We start from the raw sequence: 20,005 nt of genomic DNA, 5'->3' as shown, positions 1-20,005 counted from the left end.
GCCCACCTCGGGCTCCCAGAGAGCTAGGATTACAGGCGTGAGCCACCGCGCCCGGCCTCTAAGAATTGTTAACTTTAGCCATCCTCCCAAGCCTGTGTTTTTTTTTTTTTTATGAAGAACTTCTTAACATACCACCCTATTTAAATCTCACAGCAGCCCTCTGGAGAAGGAGTGCAGGGCAGACACCCGCCTCCACCCCACGTTGAGGACAGAGCTGGGGCCGTGGGACCCAGCACACCCGCGGGGGCTCAGTGAGGAGGCGCCTCGGCCCTGACGACTGTTCTCCCTGAGGCCCTCTGCATTTTCCCGGCTGCTCCTTCCCAGGCTCCCGGGGGCTCCTCTTCTACCCCCAGTTCAATGGCAGCGCGGCAAAAGCCAACAGGATCCCCGGCAACCCCGTCTTGGCCCTGCGCACTCTGGGCCGGAGGCCTGGGATGTCCCACAGGAGTCTCAAACTCCTCGTGTCTGACGGCGATTTCACCTCTTCTCTCGTGCCCGTTTTCACTCTGCGCTGACCCAGCCCCTTCCCCAAGTCGGAGTCTGTACGTTTCCCCATCTCCCCCTCCCCCCGCTCCCCGTCTCGGTTCCCACTGCTCAGCCCACGGACAAAAACTGCGTCTGGCAGAGACGCTCACGTGATCTCTCCCTTTGTCTGTCCCCAGCCACTCATCAACCTCAGGTTTGGAGAAAAAAAATTAGGTGACAAGAGAAAACACTGTGACACCACTGAGGAAACGTCTAACAGCAAGTTCACAACCCAAAGAGCCTGACAGCGATACCCCATCGCCACGAACAATCCCTTGTCCCAAAGCCCAGAGACACCAAGTACCTCAGCCAGAATCACTGCTCTGCACAGACTCATGACGGGGCACTTAGTAAAAAGTGCAACCTGTCAGTGTCAAATAACGACCAATAATGCGATAAAATACGCTAAAAGCGAAGACACTCTTGGACGGTGCTGAATGAACCTGTGGAGACACCGTTCATCTCAGCAGCCAGCCAGGAACGCGCGCCAGCTGTGGCGACCTGCGGTACTCACTGTGTGCTGTGGTCTAGGTATGTGATCACTCGGTCTCCTTCCTCTTCTAAACGTTTACTTACATGGTTCAGATATTCTGGAACCTTCCAAACAAAACATTTAAATATATCAGTAACAAAAAGATTCTCAATGTTATCCAAGAAACTGAAGTTCTCTTTTCCTTATTAAATTAAAAAAAATACATATACATACACACACGGGAGATAGGGCGGCAGACGTGTGGGCTATGCAAGTCCCACCGAGGGCTGAGGGCCTGGCCAACCCCACTGCTCTGCTCCCCACGGAGTCCACGCCTGCGCCCACGGGCAGGCAGCAGGGCCCCGGCGGGAGGGTGCAGGGCCCGCGGGCAAACCCGCACCACGCACCGCCGGGCTGTGCATATGGGGCGCCAGACCGCGTGGCTGCAGGGACCTCAAACTCGCTCCTGTTTCCTGGGCGACACCACCCCGCTGCTGCCCCACGGCACAGGCCGGGCACCGTGACATGGGGTGGCGGCAGCGAGGCCCAGCGAAACGCCCTTTGCAGAGCCAGGATTAGGGCAGCAACAGCAGGGGGTCCCGGTGCTAGCACTCACGCCTGGGTAGTGCCTCCGGTTCCTAGGGAGGATGCTCCCGTATCTGGGAAACGGGTTTTGAAGTTTTTTGGGTTCCTATTACCACTCACATTTTTTTCAAGTGACTCTTTTGGGGAATTTTCTTCAATGCTTCACACAAGTAAAATGTTTTATCATTTGTATTTATCTTTCTCTCACTGGCTTTTCCCCTGTCGGGAGGGCGACAGTGTCTAAGCCGATGGGAGGAGACTTAACTCCCCTGGACTGGGAAGCTGGTCTCGGCTGGACAGCAGCCGTCAGGGGATTTTCAGTGCGACGTCTGTGTGCGAAAGGACGGGCGCCTGGACACGCCCGGCGGAGAGCAGTCGGGAGCGGAGTCGCCGCATCCTCTCACCTCTCGTTCCTGCATTAGTCTCTGGCCTTCGGCAGCATACAGACAATTCGTCTCTTCCAGAAATTTCAGTTCGAAGGAGTCCTTATACACCTAAGAGAGGAGCACAGTTACGGACCCTCCCTTCCAAGTGCTGCCGTCTCCCAGGTTCTGAGGGGCAGGGTGAGGGACCTGCCCCGGAGCTGCCGGGGACCGGCTGGCGGCCGCGCTGCTCTTCCCAGGGCTGGGGGGCCACGTCCGGAAGGGCCGTGCGCGCCAAGATTCTCGCCTTGTCTCCCCCAGTCTGTCACCAGGTTTTGTCTTTGCGATGGTGTATTTTCCACGAATAACGTGCGTTTTTACGTGGCCATGTCCACCCATCTTCCCCGTGGCCCTGGTGTCTTCCCCTCCTCTCACCCCGGCAACCGCGGTTAGCGGCCTCACTCTTTGCGCCCGACGCACGCTTCGCTCCGGCCGAGGGCCGCAGCCTCACCTGCAGGTCGGACAGCATGCTGAGCAGGCTGCGCAGCAGGCTCCTGTCCACCGCCTCCCCGCTCCTCTCGCGCTCAATCAGCAGCAGGATCCCGTCGATCGTCTTGCTCTGAACCATCTTATCGCTGATGATGTGGTTCCTAAACAGCTCCAATCCCATATCCCTGCACAGAGGACAAGAGACGACACTCGTTTCAGTCTCCCTTGAGGGCGTTTCGGGCGAAGCCGCAGCCCGCTATGAGTGCCCCCCGCAGAGCGCTGCTCTGCCTGTTCTCCGCGCCGAGAATTCCTTCTCAAGTCCTTTCGCGTCCCTCACGCTTGCTCCTCACGCAGGGCTGCCCCGCCTTCCTGGACAGGTCAGTAGCCGAGCCGTGCCCGGGTCACGCGTGCCTGAGTCTGCTGACCGCCACGCCTGGGCCGCCGCAGACGCCCCGGTGCTGGGAAGCGCTGCCCCACCCGCCTCACGGCCCCTCCACAGCCCGTGCCCCGCCGCCCTCCACGGAGCTGCCACGCGGCGCCTGCCGGGCTCCGCCGCACTCGGACCCTCCTGCGCGTGGTCCCGGGCGCCGCAGAAGAGAACGCGGGAGGCAGCTTTCAGAGTCCCTCACACTCCCTCAGCTCACAGCCCGAGGAAGCTGGGAACTCAGCCGCCAGCGAGCCCACGAAACCGGTCTGATAACGTCCTCCGTGCTCTGCCTAACACTCCCGTGCTCTGCCTAACACTCCCGCGGGCTCCCTAACTGCACTCCTCGTTAAGGACAAAGGACACGGTTGGGGCCCAGCCAGGCGTCCTGAGCTGGGGCCTCCGGGGTGGCCGTGGTGCTGGCCAAGTGCTAATAGCAGGAACTTGACCTCGGTGCCTTTCCTCCCTGAGTGGGATCAAAAGGGTTAGTTTATGCCCAAAACACCCAAAAGCAGTGCCAGGCAGGAGGCCAGGCACAGGAGGGGCTGACTCTCTCCTCTAACCCACCCTCTGTCCTGCCGCCGGAGTCTCCTCTGAATGCCAACCTCGGCTGGAAACCCCCGCAGCTGCCCTAGGGCCGCTCACCGGCTTCCTCACCAGCGGGCTTCCTCGCCGACTCACCCCGTGCGGGGCCCCCTATGGTCACGCTGCCGCCCCACTCTCCCCAGCAGGAGCTCGTCTGCGGGAACTTGCTCTTCCTTCCCTCCACCAGCTCCCCCCGCCCCCACAACCCAGCACCCGCCCCTCCTTCCCAGCGCAGCCCGCGCCTCCAGAGAACGCAGGGCTCCCACTCCTGCACTGCGCCGCGCCTTTCCCACGCACCCGCCACCGGATTCTTGTTTCACTGACTCTCAGGCCCAGCTTTTCAGCCTCTTGTGGTGGACTGGAGTGGTCTAGTTTATTCTACGCTACAACAAACATTTGTAGTTCACAGGACACAGTCGTGGCATAAACTACGCTCGTCAGTGAGGAGTCTGGACTTTGGCACCGACAATGTGGGCAGAGCAAGTCACTAACTCTGTGCCTTGGTTTCCATAAAACCATCACGGTCGCCCCTTACGGAGCCGTTCCGGGGATCACGGCAGGCTGCAGAGCAAACGCTAAATGACTTGCCGCTACTGCTTGGATCACCCCCGTCACTTCTCTGAGCGCACGCTCCTGGTGGGACCACGGGGTCGCTGCGGGAGACGTGCGGGGGTCAGGGGTCAGGGGTCAGGGGTCAGGGAGCAGAAGCAACAAAAGGGGAAGATGATCTCACGGGAGGGGATGGTGCCCAAAACCGCACAGATGTCAGGTTGCGTAAAATAAGGGCAGAAACACGTCCCCTGGGTCTGGTAACTCGGAGGTCACCGACGTCTTGGCCAGAGTGGAACGGGCACTGTCTTGGGTCGGCGGGCACGGACGGGCGTGGGGGGAGCGTGTGAGAGAGCCTGGGCGTGAGGCGCAGCGGGGCAGCCTCACTGGCTCCTCCAGGCGGGAGAAGAACGAAGGTTGACATCAACAGAGAACAAGACGAGTCGGAGCACGAGCCTGGACGCGGCTGTTGTCCCGAGCTGGCTCGCAGGAGCAGGAGAGGTTCGGGGTGGGCCCAGGGTGGTGGCAGCGGAGGCTCGCCAGGGCCAGCACAGGCTGCGCGAGTGCGGAGGGGGCCCCGGCGCCCCCAGGAGGAGCTCCCAATGGACGCGGTCCCAAAAAGACGGAAACGCAGCGGATGTGGAGACTGTTTCTGTGCCCGGGCCGGGGGCCAGGAGGCTGAGCCACTCCAGGGCGCAGGGGCTGCGCAGCCGCAGGGGCCGCGGCCTGAGAGCAGCCGGCAGTCTTTCCAGAGTCCAGGGGTGGCACGGGGAAGAGCCACTCCCGGCAGTGCCCAAGCCGGCGGCCCGTCAGAGAAAAGCGCCCCACACAGTGCTGGCCTCCTCCAGGGCTATGGGGACACCCCAGCGGTGCAACTCCGTGTGAGCTGGAGAAAGTGCCAGAACTCACTCCTCCTGGGCACCCCACCTGTCGCGGCTCCCCTGTGCCCCCCACTGCTGACCACGGACCCCGCCTCCTCCGCTGGCACTCACGACACCGGCTGACGTGAGCACCAGGAAAAGGAAGGACGGCCGATCACACGCGCCCCCAGGCGGGCAGAGGGAGAGGTCGGCGCAGGGGCAGACCCGCCCCAGGCGGTACTCACCAGACGGAGGGCAGCATGGAGTTCTGCAGCACGTACGTGCGGTCCAAGAACAGGAAGATGCTCCGGATCATGATCTGACGGGCAGAGAGGAAAGCAACTTGCCAGCGTTCCGTTAGCAAAGCCCCCGGGACGAGGCTGCCCGGACGGCAGCAGCGCTACTGCCTCACACCCAACGCCCTGCTGCGCCCACCGAGGCCCTCGAGTCTGGTTTCTCTTTCTAACCCTGACTGCTTCCCTTGCTGTTTGATTTTCACCTCAGTGCAGTGAATCTGGACGCAGGGCTTTCAAAGCCCTTGGCCTAAAAGATGTCTTTTAAATCTGCCACTTCCTGCCTGATGTGGTCCCCCGTACTAGCTTATCGAGGCATTAGGCTTTTAAAAGACCATGTCGGCCGGGCGCGGTGGCTCACGCCTGTAATCCCAGCACTCTGGGAGGCAGAGGTGGGCTGACTGAGCTCAGGAGTTCAAGACCAGCCTGAGCAAGAGCGAGACCCCGTGTCTACTAAAAAAAATAGTAAGAAATTAGCTGGACAACTAAAAATATATAGAAAAAATTAGCCGGGCGTGGTGGCGCATGCCTGTAGTCCCAGCTACTCGGGAGGCTGAGGCAGGAGGATCGCTTGAGCCCAGGAGTTTGAGGTTGCAGTGAGCTGGGCTGATGCCACGGCACTCTAGCCTGGACAACAGAGACAGATTCTGTCTCGAAGGAAAAAAAAAAAAAGATCACGTCCTCACAGAGCTCGTGGACACCTGACTCTGCTGCGGGGTGGGGGGATGCGGGATAACCAGCCCATCCCGCGTTCCTACCATTGGGCCCCCCACGCCTGGCTTGGACGTCTGTTGCCCCCACAAACCAAGCCCCCAACAGACGCTCCCCCATCTCTAGTACCTACCAGGCACCCTGTCTCCTAACTTCATTTAGAAAGCGTAAGAATTGAATCTACTTAGGGAAACCACCAACACTACCTTTTCTCTCACCTAACAGCCAGGTCACGCTAAAAAGTCACACATGTAAAACGAAGTCAGTGTCGAGACCCCTACAGTGCCTGAGACTTTGGTGGGATTCAGGCTGAATTATCTGGGGAAACGCGAGGCCACTGGGGAGTCTAAGAATTGTGTCACCACCGTGGACTCTGCCCCGTGCGGCTGTAGTTCACCTTCCCCTTCTCTTGCCCAACCGTGCTGGGGGTGACAGCGCTGACGGGACGTCCGCCTCTCAGCACGCGCCCGCCACACGGCCTCCCGTGGGTGAGGGGGGATGCGCGAGGCCGCGTTTGATTAAAAACAGGGTAGCTGGACTGACAGCGGGCGCACCCCTGGCTACTCCAATCTCCTCCGTGCAGCCAGATGGGCTTGCAAGACCCAGAGGACGCAGGCGGGCAGGGGCAGGCTCGCGGCGCCGCTGACCAGAGCCGGAGAACACTGCGGGAAAGCTGCTCACCGTCTGCCTGCAGTGGTCCTGCCAGCACCCGTTCATCTTCTTCAGAAATAACACGCTGTCCAGCGAGTCTGTGCGGCCCTGCTCAGGAAAACTCTCATCATTGCAGATTTGATCCCCCAGTTTCCGCTCCCCTCTCCACGGAGCACCGCGCGGCAGTTAGTGACCACACCCTGAGAGACGCTCGTGCCCCCAAACCGCATGCTGACACGCCCACTCCCACAGTGACGGTGTCGGGAGGTGCGGCCTTTGGGGGCGATGAGGTCCCCACGGTGGAGCCTCAGGATGGGAGGGACCCAGAGAGCTGCCTTGGCCTCCGCCAAGCGAGGACACGGCAGAGACGCCGTCTACCATCCGGGAGGGGCCCCCGCTAGATGCCCGATCTGCTGGTGCCTTGATCTTGCCCTTCCGGCCTCCAGAACCGTGAGAAACCACCTCCTGCCGGTTGTAAGCCACCCAGGCTACGGCATTTTCCTACAGCAGCCAGAATGGACTCAGACGGACCAAAAGCCCAAAACCCACCAATGTGGCTTTCGTTAACCTCCCCGTCTCGCCGCCGACTAGTGCGCAGCCCCACCGCCCCTCCTTCCACTCCCTGCCACAAGGGTCTCTCGTCTCCCACTGCCCCGGCGACTTTCCCTTCCTCCTCTCAGTCCTCGCTGCCAGAGACACGCGGGTCCCTGCCGCTGACAGGCACGCCAGGGCACAGGCGCCCACGGGCCCACTGCACAGACGCAGACACTGGACGCAGTCCCGCGCCGGGGCTTCTGGAGCGTCGGGAGGGAGGAAGGTGACCATTAATAGCACAGGGGACAGGACTGTGGCTGACGTTGGCCTTAACTTCCAGCCTCGACAGAAACTGACTTTCTGCAACGCCGTGAAATCTCATTCGTGTACCAAACTGTGACTCTCTCAGTTTGGCTCCTAGAACATACTTTGTAAGAAAGGCTTAAAAAGTAGTTTGTGTGAAGAAGAAACCAGAGTGTGGGCTCCCAGGGCGAAGTCTGCCCCGGCGCCTCGGACGCCCCCCGCAGGCTGCCGTGAGTCACAGTCGCCCACGCCCGCGCCGCTCTGGTTTGCGCGGCGCTTTCACATCCGCTCCCTCTTGGTCTTCCCGGCCTCGAGATGTGGACGACACGTGGACCTCCCAGCTCTGAGTCCCGGCCTCCCACTCGCCAGCGGGTGGCACCAGCCACGCCGCAGACCTGCCCGGGCCTGTTCCCCACATGCAGCTCAGAGCCTACGCGAGGTGGGGGCACACGAGCCCTCCGGAGGAGGAGACGCCAGCCGAGGGCGACACGCACACACCCAGTGGGTCAGCAGAAAGCCAGCACACAGAGCGTGTCAAGGACAGCACAGGACTGCGCGCGCCCACACCCCTGGCACACCAGGAGGGCTGCGGCCACGGCCACGGGGTGGCTGCCGAGACAGCGCACTTCACGTTCCCTCGAAGCTGCGTTCGGTCCTCGGGCAGCACTGGAGTTAATCAGAGACAGACAGCCGTAGCGAAGACCAACAGCTCAGTGGTTAACGAGCTGCTCTGGGAGAACTTTTCTATGACTGTTCAAGATTATAATGGCTCACTGTATCAGGAAGCTACATGAAAACGGGCTAGAAAAAACAAAACGAGAACACCAGTCTCAAGCACATTTTGACAGGCTACGAGGACCCACCGCCACAGCACCCAGGAGCGCTGACCCAAGAGTTGGGCAAGAGCTACGCGCCGCGTGTCGGCACCTGCAGGCGTCCCCGGCAGCCAGCACCAGTGAAGGCTGAGCTCCGTCTGCGGCGAGGCTGTGCAGGTCCTTTAAACTCAATGGGTGAAACTGACCCCGGTCCATCCGACACGGCTGGGCGGCTGAGACGCTGTGCGTATCCCAGGCAGAGTTCTACCGAGCACAGCGTCTTGCGAAGACGGAAAGGTCCAACGTGCAGTACTGACTAAACGAGAAACCCTCTCTAAACAGCTCTGTAAAATCAACACAGATGCTCAATGAGTAATTTCTTTTTGCTATTTCCCACAGGACAAAGTATGGGACGGTAAGCTGGTGTCACAGCGCAGCACGTGCTAGCTCTCCCCTTCTACGTATAAACATCGATTCCAGATCCTAGGACACGAGAGGCAGCCACGTGCCACGCTCGAGTGACTCAGGACGTCAGATCTGCGGGCGCAGTGACAGCCTGTGGCCGGCTCAGTTTCGAGGCAGGCTCTCAGCAACCACCCTTCTCACGTCCGAGAAGGGCCGTCCTAGCCAAAGGGCCTACTCCGCCGGCTGTGGAAAAATCCAACAGCAAAAATGCCTGTAACACACCTACGAGCCCTGTCTGTAATTAAAAAATAGAAAAAGAGAAAGCAAGAGAGAGCCAAAGACAGTGCTTACGTTAGGGCAGAGGGTGGCAGGTCACACGTGTGGTGACTCTGGACTGCCTATTCCGTGTCACAGATGGTCAGGAGCCGCTCAACACCAGACACCCCTAACCTAAGTCAGGTCCCCTCGTTACCACAGCGAAGAAAACGTTTTCTTTCCGGGTATTTATCAAAACTGTTTTCGGGGCTGTTTGGTTACTGTGTCCCTGGGGAGTCCACACGGCCCACGGAGGCAGAACCGACGTCCTTGTCCCCTCTGCGCTGGCCCAGCACTACGGGGGGCCACTCGCTAGCTGCGCCATCTTGGGCCTCAGTGTCTTCATCTCGAAAAGCGGGTGAATAAAGGTGCCCACGGCTCAGAGTGCTGAGAAGTAAACCAGTCCCCAAAGCACAAGGCCTGGCTCGCTGCCAGCACGCGCTCCGTGACGCTGGCTCGTCTCTAGGGAAGCCTGAGCCTGCTGTCGCCACGCGGAACACAGAGACTCCCTGCAGGGCAACGTGGGGCTGCGTGACTTCCTGCTCCGCTCGCCTCTGCGCGCTCCTGCCGCCGGCCACGCCGCTCTCACGCAGCCCGTCCAGGGTCGTTTCTTCAGGGAGGCTCGGTCCCAAACGCTCCACGAACTACAGTTCCTGTCCCGACTCTCACAGTTTCACATTTTTTAACTCAGGATGCCTCATGACCAATAACGTTTTAATACGATAGTGTTTTTTCTGTCTTCTTTTATGGAACAAACGGTAATTTCTACACTCGTGGTTTTGCACGGCATCAGGGCAGGGGTCACGCCCTGCCACCACCGCAGGGACGCGACTGTCTGGCGGGCAGGGACCAGCGTGGTGGACGCTTCCCATCCGCACTGCCGGCACAGTGGGAAGTGAGCGCCCGCTCAGAGCGTGCGTTAACGAACACGTGCGTCAAGCCACAGGGTAGAATTAACCAGCAGGAGGATGATGGACCACGTAATCGAAAAGCAGTTCTCAAGTAAACTGGGACAGCAACTAGACTCAGAAAAAATAATTCCAGCTGCTTCCTGCAGGCGCCCAGGTCTTGCCGAGAGGCTGCTCTGCGGACGTGAGTGTCTGGGACGCGGGTTCAGGGCGGGGGCGGGGCGGGGCAGGCGTCTGTGTGCTCACAGGTGCCTCCTCAGATAGGCGCGCTGGCCGGGCTCCCACGGGTCCCGTGTGGCCAGTGCTATCTGGAACCGCCTCACAATCTTCAGGGAGCAGCTGTGCAGGGAAACGCGTAGAGGTGAACTGACAGGCGCCAGCGCGAAGGGCTGGAACTGAGGTCACGCGCCATCTACAGGGAGCGCTGAAATACGGCCTAAGTGGGGACACCTCGCCCGGACCCCCGGCTTCACTGCCACGTGCCGATACAGGCAGCACCAGGGCCCGCAGCTGCCTGAGGGTCACCCCAAGGAATCTGCATGGTTCGGGTCCCCGGGATGAGGGACAGGGGACAGAAGAGATTCCTCGAAGCAGAAACAACTTAGAAATGAGCAGGTCCCAACCCCCTAGTTTTACACTCGAAGAGACGGACCCTAGGAAAGCCGCTCACACGCAGACTCTCTGCGGTCATGAAACCTGCTTTCTGACGTGCGCCCGGTGGGGCACTCGGGTGGCTCCGGAAATGGGTGGCGGCTGCGGACCTGGCCTGAGGCCAGATTACAGGACTCTCTATGGGATGGGAAGGAGCTCAGAGCCCCTCGCAGGTGGGCCACAGATGGCAGGTGAGCCACAGATGGTGGGACAGCGAAATCCCAGACGCCCTGCCCTGCCCCCACACCTGGTCTGATTCTCTGCCCTTCACTGGGGACCTGGCCGTGGAGTCGAAGGTTCGCCATTCCCGACTGGGCTCACCGTACGCGGCTCTGCCTTAGACAGGCAGGGCTGAGGGCCGCGAGGCCTGAGAGAGGACGCGGGGCCTCGGCCCTGCCAGCACCAGGGAGGGGTTCCACTGACCCCTCGTGAGCCGGGAAGAGCACCACCCGCCGGAGACGCCCACAGCCCGCTGACGCCGCGACCCTGCCTGCGAGCCCCTGAGCGGAGAAACGGCGGCGCCGCGCCCAGACTCCTGCCAGACACGGCCGCGAGCTGATACCGGGTGGGCATTCGCTACACACGACAGAAAGCCAATACGGGTGGTTTTCACTAGAATAGAGGAGACAGAACTCAAACTTGAAGACATTTTTCAGAACTTTTTTTAAATACTTCAACCAGACCCAACAGACAGACGTCATTTCCCTTTAATCAGATCAACAAAGTAATTTAAATGGTAACAATTCCACTTAAAAATCTCTTATATTGAGTCATAAAACAAATTTAAGCTTTTTGTTCTACGAATGAATGGGAACTTAAAAAGCTGTTTGTTTTTAATATTAAGGATACTCACGAGTTCTTTACCCTGTTAGTGTTCACTTCTAAAAGATTTAGAAAGACATAGAAACTTCGCAAGCCAAAAAAGGATATTCTCTGAACTGAAGGATCTGCGCTTGGACGTGGTCGTCGCAGACCTGGCGCAGCTGCTTGTAGAGCGTTGGGGAGACCTTGTGAGAGCAGAGGTTTTCCACAGCCTACAACAGAAGGAATAAATTAATCACTCAGCACGAACAACACTTTGTTTCTTAAAAAAAAACCGTCTGTATAAATCGCTGTAATCACAACAAAAAGACAGCCCCTCCATAGTGCTGATGTCATCCACAAATCAGCCATTTGATGACTAAGTTTGGGGCGCTTCTCGTGGGAACGGGGGGCCCAGTCAAGGCTTGCACATGGGCAGGTGACAGCAGTCATACCCCAGGGCGGCCCCCACGCTCCCGAGCCTCTCACATGGCTGCGTTCGTCACGGGGACTTCTGTGCAGGTTGGGTCCCACAGACCTGTCTCTGGATGCGCCAGTCCCTGAGTCGGAGGCGCGGCCGCAGGAGGGGCTGTGCGCGTTCACCGGCGACCACCGTGTGGAGTCGCGGCGAGAACCAGCAACACGCCTTCCCTCAGTGGCCAGTGAGCGGTTCCCGCTCCCCTCGCCCTTACGAGGCAGGGGCCTGGCAGGGATCCCGCCCTGACAAACGGAAGGAGAAGGCGCGATTCCTGGGCGACGCGGGCCCCGTTGTGCATTTCCTATTGATTTTCCAGCACGCTGGATGTGTAATTTACTTAAGTTTCGTCTTAATGAAGAAACAATTTTCTGAGACGGAAAAATTTTTCTTGTGTTTACCCATATCAAAGAAACAATGTTTGTACGTTCTTACCAGCTCTAATAGAACTTCCTTTCAAATCTTATGTATAAAAGCAGAATCTCACTTAATTCAAATATAAAATATTGTAAAAAGAAATGTGGTTTTTGTACTAACAAATTTTGAACCATTTAAAAAAATGTAGAGATGTACAGAATGGAAACACTTTTGATAAAGAATGCGAATTTAACTCAACACTCCCCTAGGAAAAAAGGCAAATTAAAGTTTTGTAAAGGTATTCATTACAGCAACACTTGTAAGTATTAATAATTCCAATACTACATATTAGGAGAACATATCATATTAACCTAAAATGAACAAATGCAGTAATTACTACCATATAAAACACACGCATATTGACAATGGTCAAAAAGGAATGTGGAACGACAATCAGGTTGGTGCAAAAAATGCGGTTTTAGCATTGCTGAAATTTGCCGTTTGGTGCTGGAATACATTCTTAAATAAATGTGGTTACGGTATACATCATTTTAATGCACATTTCTTGCTTTATGTTTTTTTGCTAATGACTTATTACTTGCTATTTTATATTTATTTTAGACTATGGAGATGATGTCAGACAAAAAGCAAATTCGAGTGATTTTCTTATTCGAGTTCAAAATGGGTCGTAAAGCAGCGGAGACGACTCGCAACACAGACAACGCATTTGGCCCAGGAACTGCGAACGAACGTACAGTGTGGTGGTGGTTCCAGAAGTTTTGCAAAGGAGACGAGAGCAGTGAAGATGAGGAGCACAGTGGCTGGTCATTGGAAGTTGACCACGACCGATTGAGAGCACTCATCGAAGCTGATCCTCTTACAACTACGCCAGAAGTTGCTGAAGAACTCAACGTCGACCATTCTACATCGTTCGGCATTTGAAGCAAATTGGAAAAGTGAAAAAGCTCAGTTAAGTGCGTGCCTCACGAGCTGACAGGAAAAAAAAAAAAGTCGTTTTGACGTGTCGTTTTCGCTTCTTGTACACACCAACGATGAACCATTTCTCGATCAGACTGTGATGTACGACAAAAAGCGGATTTCATACAACAACCAGCGACGACCAGCTCAGTGGTTGGACCAAGAAGCAGCTCCACAGCACTTCCACCATAAAAAGGTCGTGGTCACTGTTCGGTGGTCTGCTGCTGGTCTGATCCACTACAGCTTTCTCAGTCCTGGCGAAACCATCACATCTGAGAAGTCTGCTCAGCAAAGCGATGTGAGGCACCAAAAACTTCAACGCCTGCAGCCGGCGTTGTCCACAGAAAGGCCCAATTCTTCTCTATGACGACGCCTGACCACAATGAACGCTGCAGAAGTTGAACGAATTGGGCGACAAAGTTTTGCCTCACCCGCCATATTCACTCGACCTCTTGCCAGCCGACTGCCACTTCTTCACGCACCTTCGCAATTTTTTTGCAGGTAAAACGCTTCCACAACCAGCAGGTTGCAGAAAATGCCATCCAAGAGTTCTTCGAATCCCAAAGCACAGATTTTTACACTATAGGAATAAATGAACTTATTTCTCATTGGCAAAAATGCGTTGCTTGTAATGGTTCCTATTTTGATTAAAAAAGATGTGTTCGAACCTAGTTACAAATTCAGGTCCAAAACCACAACTACTTTTGCACCAACCTAGTAACAATTACATTCCCGTCTTCGAGCATGTCTATCACCAAGATGACAAGGACGTACAAACCTCCCCCACGCTTTGTCTTACTACAGAGTAAGGGATCCCCGAACAGGTTCGACACCGTCACTCCGCATTCCGCGGAGACCGTGCATCCTTCTCTCTTCAAACACCCAGGAAAACCTCACGACAAAGCCTTCGCTCCAGTGGTTAATCATTAGTGAATCCCACAAACACAATTATTACAAAATAAGTTTTTTTACATAACGTGAGGAAAATGTATTTTCTTTGGCAAAAATCAAGATAAGCTTAGCGGTACACATCCTTTATAAAGCAGTAACTCACTAAGATCATTTTCTGAATGCTTTAATTCCCAAACCCGGAATCGTCGTCCTTAAAATCATCTTTCCCCAGCTGTGACGTATCACACCTCTCGTATCTCCGTGTTTTAGTCCTACTTGTCGGCTTAATGAGAAGACAACAGAAAACCGCAGTTGAATCTTATAACCAACTCTTTCTCCTATGCATCCCGGTTGGCACACACTATTTACACGAAGCAAGCTGAGATTTATTTTGTTTATAAAATTGAGAATTTGGGGATTTCCCACAACAAGCAGTTGAACGCCAGAGCAACACAGGTTTGCTACCCAAAGGCCGAGTCACTGCTCTGGGCTTCACGGTCCCGGCCCCTCATCTGCCCCAAAAGGAGGCAGCCTTGGTCCTCTGACCCAGCCTGCCTGCTCCCTGCGGCAAGGATCCGGAAGACGCCCTTGTACTGTTAAGGAGAAGCACAACGTGGGAGTGTCCCCTCCCCAAAACAAATTTTTGAGACTTAGTAATATTTTGAGATTTAGAAGCACCTTCTCTGCTTGTATAAAATACCTAATCGGATGGGGACGGCGTGCTCTGCCCATAAACATTTTAAGAATTCCGGAGAAAAGGAATTTAATCCCATAATCGGAGGTAGAGAAAAAACAGCATTTGGATTCTACTCCTATCCGTACAAGATGTTTTCCTCGTATAAACTTAGTCGAGTGGGAAAACTCTGTTTCTGTTTCCCCCGGTGCAGCCTCTCCTCACGCCACAGCTCCCTCCTGGCCGGCAGGTTCTGCCGCCGGTTGTCCGTGCCGGCGCAGACCAGTGTGCTAGAATAAAACAGACAAGCACGCGCATGTCAGATGCTCGTCTATTTATAGTGCCGAGCTGTCACCAGAGTGTATTCCTGCCACTTAAACAAAATGCTTCCTGTGGACGAGGGCGGCCCTGCCCTCAGGTGTGGAACAGAATAAGAAAGTACAACGAGCCCCGGGAAAGGAACTGCACGGCGTCTGCGGAATTGGGGGCACCGCTTCTGGAAGGCGGTTCCTGTGAAGACCCTCCGGGCTGACGTGAGAGAGGACGTGAGTCATAAGGAAAAAGCAGCCACGTGCTGAAAGGTACTGATGTAGGAGGGGAGAAACGCAGGCACACGAACAAACAAGCCCACTGCCGCTCAGAGCCCCAGGAAAACAAGGCGCGCCCACCCCACCATCCACGGCCCGGCCAATCGGGGCACAGGGCCCAAGGCACAAACCCGCACTCCTCACTTCACAGCACAAGTTAAAAGGCCAGCGCCACGTGGGCAGCCCAGGACCGCTCCAGGGATATCTACGCCACTGCATGGGGACCGCTCACCCCGCGGGGAGGGCGTTCCGATTCTGACAGTGACCCCTCCGGGTTCCTGCCTGTGAGAAACAAGGAAACAAGATAGAAACTAAATGAGGACTCAAATCCCAGTGAAAGGAAACAAAGGAAGTTTCCTAAGGAGACAGCTTTAGGACACAGCAACTGGCTGCCGGCCATGTACCAACTTGGCATGTGTGCTAGACCTCTGCCCTGGGTGTCATCAGAAAGGAAACTACCTAATACAAACAAATGACTAATTTTATTGAGTCATGAAAGTTGCTGAATTATGAAATCCTTTCTTTTAGGCTTGGTATCTCTCTGTCTAGATACATATATTTTGTAGAGATGGAGTCTTGCTATGTTGCCCAGGCTAGTCTCAGACTCCTGGCCTCAAGAGATCCTCCCCCTTGGCTTCCCAAAGTGCTGGGATTACAGGTGTGAGCCACCGCACCCTGCTGGGCCTGACCATATTCTCCTCTCTGTTTCTGATTAACTCATGTACTGAATTCACTCGATTAATTTGTTACTTTCTCAAACTGATCCATCAAATACTGTGTCTCTCTGTCCACCATTTTCTGAGCTTCTTCACTTTTTCTGACAGTTTTAGCAACCTTATCAGCACACTTCATATCCAGCTCTACCATCGATACCTTCCTGATACCTTCCTCCTTCACTGAGAGTTATCGCCGGGGACGAGGGTTTTACAGAGACATTACTCTGTGACTCAAGAAAGACAGCCTGGCTTTCCTCAGAGCTTAAAGTCCTTCTCAGAGTTTTTTGTGCAAAACGCACACACACACACACACACACACAACCCCAAAAAACCCTGGCTGAAATCAACATTTAGCTTTTCTCCTAAACCATTCTCCTAACGCAGTCTTCAGTTTTCTTTGTTGTCTCGTTAAGCCGACGAGTAGGACTGAAACACAGAGACACAAGACACACAAAATGTACCTTCCTCAGCAAATCAGTTATTACAGACGATCTAGACTCTTCAAAAACAAACAAAAACATCCTCCTCCTCGCGTCACAGGAGGAAAATGACTGGCTGGTGTGTGCACGAAGACTTTCGTCACCACGCTCTGAGTCTCCCTACCAGGCGGCCGGCGCAGGACGCGGCAGGCCGGCGGAAGCAGACGCCGTCAACGACGGGCCTCCGGGTGTCGCGGCGCAGACGCTGCCTTCGCAGGAAGGAAGCAGACCTCACTCTGGGGAGACTGAGCAAAACAAAAAGCCAAAACCAAAACCAAAACCTTTCAAACTGGAGAGAACTGGTGCTTTCACAAACGATTCTTTGGCAAAGTGGACGCCATACACACCACCTAAGCAAAAGCAAACTTTCTTCTGAAACATGGGTCAAATGTACCACCTACTTTATCAGAGATCAGCAATTTCACATTTACTTATTTCTACCTCACTTGCTTCCCACAGGTCCGAGGCGGCGTGGCTTTAGCGGTGCACGTAGCTGTGCTTTAGTGGTGCACGTAGCTGTGCGAGGCCAGCGCGGGAGGGAGGAGCAGCTTCGCGGCCGTGGGCAAGACCTACAGGCCCCCGTGTGCCCTCACGGAGCAACACCTCTGGTGACCCACCTGCGACGTGGGATGTCTCATCCCAGGGGACCCAGTGTCCGGCATTTTGCCGTAAGCATGCCTAGCCCTTGGGATTTCAAGATGGACACCAGGGCACCTGGAAATATTGTTAATAATATCTGCAGTGACCATTTTATGGGGCACACTGTAAAAGGTACGGCAAAGTGATTCCCACTATTTTAAGAAAAAACAATGGCGCAGCCAACACCAGGCAGTCAAATCTCCAGGAAAAAAGAAGCAGCCTTAGCTGTGAGACATCACATTTTATTATATTGAACCTATGGAGTTTAGTTACCCAGGGGTGTTTCTGCTTCTGGCCAAGATACAGTGAAGGAACTGGATTAACCTTCTGCCGGAAATAACCGAAAAGCCAGACAAAATACACAGAGCAACAGTTTCAAGGCCCTGGGCGCTGGGCTGTGAGAGACAGTTACCTCTGGGAGACGGGAAACAGGCCCCAGCCGCTCCGGCTTCCCGCACCGAGGTTTCCGAGCTGCGGTGCGGCCCCCAGGTGAGTCTGCACGACCAGGAGGGGAGCAGCGGGCCAGGCGGGACCCGGGAGACGAGTGAGGAGATCAAGGGACCCCACAAGCATTCAGCAGAGCACGACTGCACGTGTGTGTGAGGAAACCCGAAGCCAGGGAAAGAATCATCCAGGTGGTTTAGGGTAACAGTGTTTGGAGCTTCCACGGGGCCTGGAAGGGCAGCTTCCCACCAGCCAGACAGGAGACCACAGGGCAGGGTATTCAGGTAGGTCTTGCCTCCCAGGTGGGGACGCAGCCCTGGACACAACACCGCTCTTGCCCTGCCTAACAAATCTTAGAAGCAAGACTCAGAAAGATCAGTCTGTTTCCAGTTTAACTGCGTCCAGAACAAAGGCCAAGAATGCTTATCGGAATACAAAAATACCTGGCACACAAGTTAAAATCACGACATTTGACATCCAAAGATTATCAGACATGTACAAAAGCGGAAAATAAAATCTATTAATGGGAAGAAAAATCAATCAGTCAAAACCAACCAGAACTAAGAGGACAGAACTAGCAGACAAGGACAATAAAACAGCTATCGCAACTGCATTCCATATTTTTTTTTTTTTTTGAGACAGAGTCTCACTCTGTTGCCTGGGCTAGAGTGCCGTGGCATCATCCTAGCTTACAGCAACCTCAAACTCCTGGGCTCAAGCGATCCTCCTGCCTCAGCCTCTCGAGTAGCTGAGACTACAGGCATGCGCCACCATGTCCGGCTAATTTTTTCTATATATTTTTAGTTGTCCAATTAATTTCTTTCTAATTTTTAGTAGAGACGGGGTCTCGCTCTTGCTCAGGCTGGTTTCGAACTCCTGAGCTCAAACAATCCTCCTGCCTCAGCCTCCCAGAGAGCTAGGATTACAGGCGTGAGCCACCATGCCTGGCCTGCATTCCACATGTTTGAAAAGTAGAAACATGGAAGATACAAAACAGATTCAAATTAAACACCTAGGGAGGAAAACAATGTGTGAGATGAAAATTCCACCAGATGGTATTAAGAGAAGATTAGACATTGCAGATTAGTGAACTTGAAAAAACAGATAACCTAAATAGCTCTGTATCCATTCAAGAAATTTAAGTTTAAAACCCCCCCCCAAAGAAAGCCAAGATGGTTTCGCTAGGGAATTCTCTCAAGCACTGAAGGAAGAAATAATTCGAATTCTATACAAACTCTTCCAGACAACGAAGAAGAGGGAATATTTCCCAACTCATGAGGCCAGCATTACTTTGATATCAAAACTGACAAAGATAGGACAACACACGTGGTCACAGATGCAACAACTAACAAAATGTTTGCAAAATATATCAAACAATATACAAAAAAAGAACACATCATAACCACGTAGGATTTATCTCAGGAACGAGGGATTGGTTTAATATCTGAAAAGTCATTCAATTAACAAACTAAGAAACAAAAATCATATGATCACTTCAATAGATGCAGAAAAAGCATTTGACAAACTTCAAAATCTATTTCTTATAAAAAGTCTCAGCAAACTCGGAACAGAAAGGCAACATCTTCAACCTGACAATTGGTATTTATGAAAAACCCATAGCTAATGTCATACTCAAAGGTGAAAGAATGAAAGATTTCCCACACGTCAGGAACAAGACAAGGACACCCACTCACTCTTCCCACTTCCATTAACAATTGTAGCAGAGGTTCTAAACAATACAGTAAGGCAAAAAAAGGTACTAAGAGGCATGCAGATTGGAAAGGAAGAAGTCATCTCTATTCAAAGATGACATGACTGTCTATGTAGAATGCCTGACAGAATCTACAAAAAATCTACTAGGAATAAGTGAGGTTAGCAATATAGAAGGACATGAGACAATACATAAAAATCAATTGTATTTATATGTAATAGCAAAAGCCAGAAATTAAAATTTAAAATACCATTTATGCCATTAAAATATGAAATGCTTAGGGATACATTTCATTAAAAATGTACAAGACTTGTACACTGAAATCAGAAAACAGAGAGCAACTTGAAGACTATATAAAGGGAGGGCTATCTGCTGTGACTGACAGACTCAACACTGTGAAGACACTGACGATCCCACATTGACCTGCAGTCTGCATAACCTCAATCGAAATCCTACTACGCTTTTCTGCAGCAACTGGCAAACAGATTCTGGAAATGCACAGGACTAAGGACAGGCAGAACAACTTCGAAAGGGGATGGAGCTGGAAGGCCAGCGTCCCCGACTTCACCACTCACGCCACTCACTCCCACGTGGACAAGGCCTTTGACAAGGGAGCAAAGGCAACTCAGTGGGGAGAGGACAGTCTTCAACAAGTGGAACCACCGAACGTTGGCGAGGACGCGGAGCAGCTGGAAATCTCACGCACTGCTGGCAGAGATGCAAAACGGTGCAGTCACTTTGAAAAACAAGAAATTTCTTATAAAGGTAAACATACACTTTCCACGCGACCCTGAGAACTTACTTCTATGTACTTACC

At 54.0% G+C, this 20,005-nt stretch overlaps 1 protein-coding gene across 1 annotated transcript in view; it reads right to left on the bottom strand.

Annotated features, from left to right (window-relative positions):
* Positions 1-11,812, bottom strand: part of CUL4A (cullin 4A) — a 33,079-nt gene extending 21,267 nt beyond the window's left edge. The window contains exons 1-6 of the mRNA XM_012662823.1: positions 11,368-11,812; positions 6,537-6,606; positions 5,097-5,170; positions 2,456-2,618; positions 1,987-2,076; positions 1,040-1,122 (exon numbers count right to left, since the gene is read on the bottom strand). Coding sequence (XP_012518277.1) covers positions 1,040-1,122; positions 1,987-2,076; positions 2,456-2,618; positions 5,097-5,170; positions 6,537-6,572 — 446 coding nt within the window. The 5' untranslated portion in view covers positions 6,573-6,606; positions 11,368-11,812. The remainder of the gene's footprint in view (positions 1-1,039; positions 1,123-1,986; positions 2,077-2,455; positions 2,619-5,096; positions 5,171-6,536; positions 6,607-11,367) is intronic.
* Between the last annotated feature and the right edge of the window lie 8,193 nt (positions 11,813-20,005).

The sequence above is a fragment of the Propithecus coquereli genome, unplaced genomic scaffold, assembly GCF_000956105.1.
Source record: "Propithecus coquereli isolate 6110/MARCELLA unplaced genomic scaffold, Pcoq_1.0 Scaffold782, whole genome shotgun sequence".
Lineage (NCBI taxonomy): Eukaryota > Metazoa > Chordata > Mammalia > Primates > Indriidae > Propithecus > Propithecus coquereli.
Note: the sequence above shows the minus strand (reverse complement) of the source record. Positions and strands in the feature narration are given on the sequence as shown.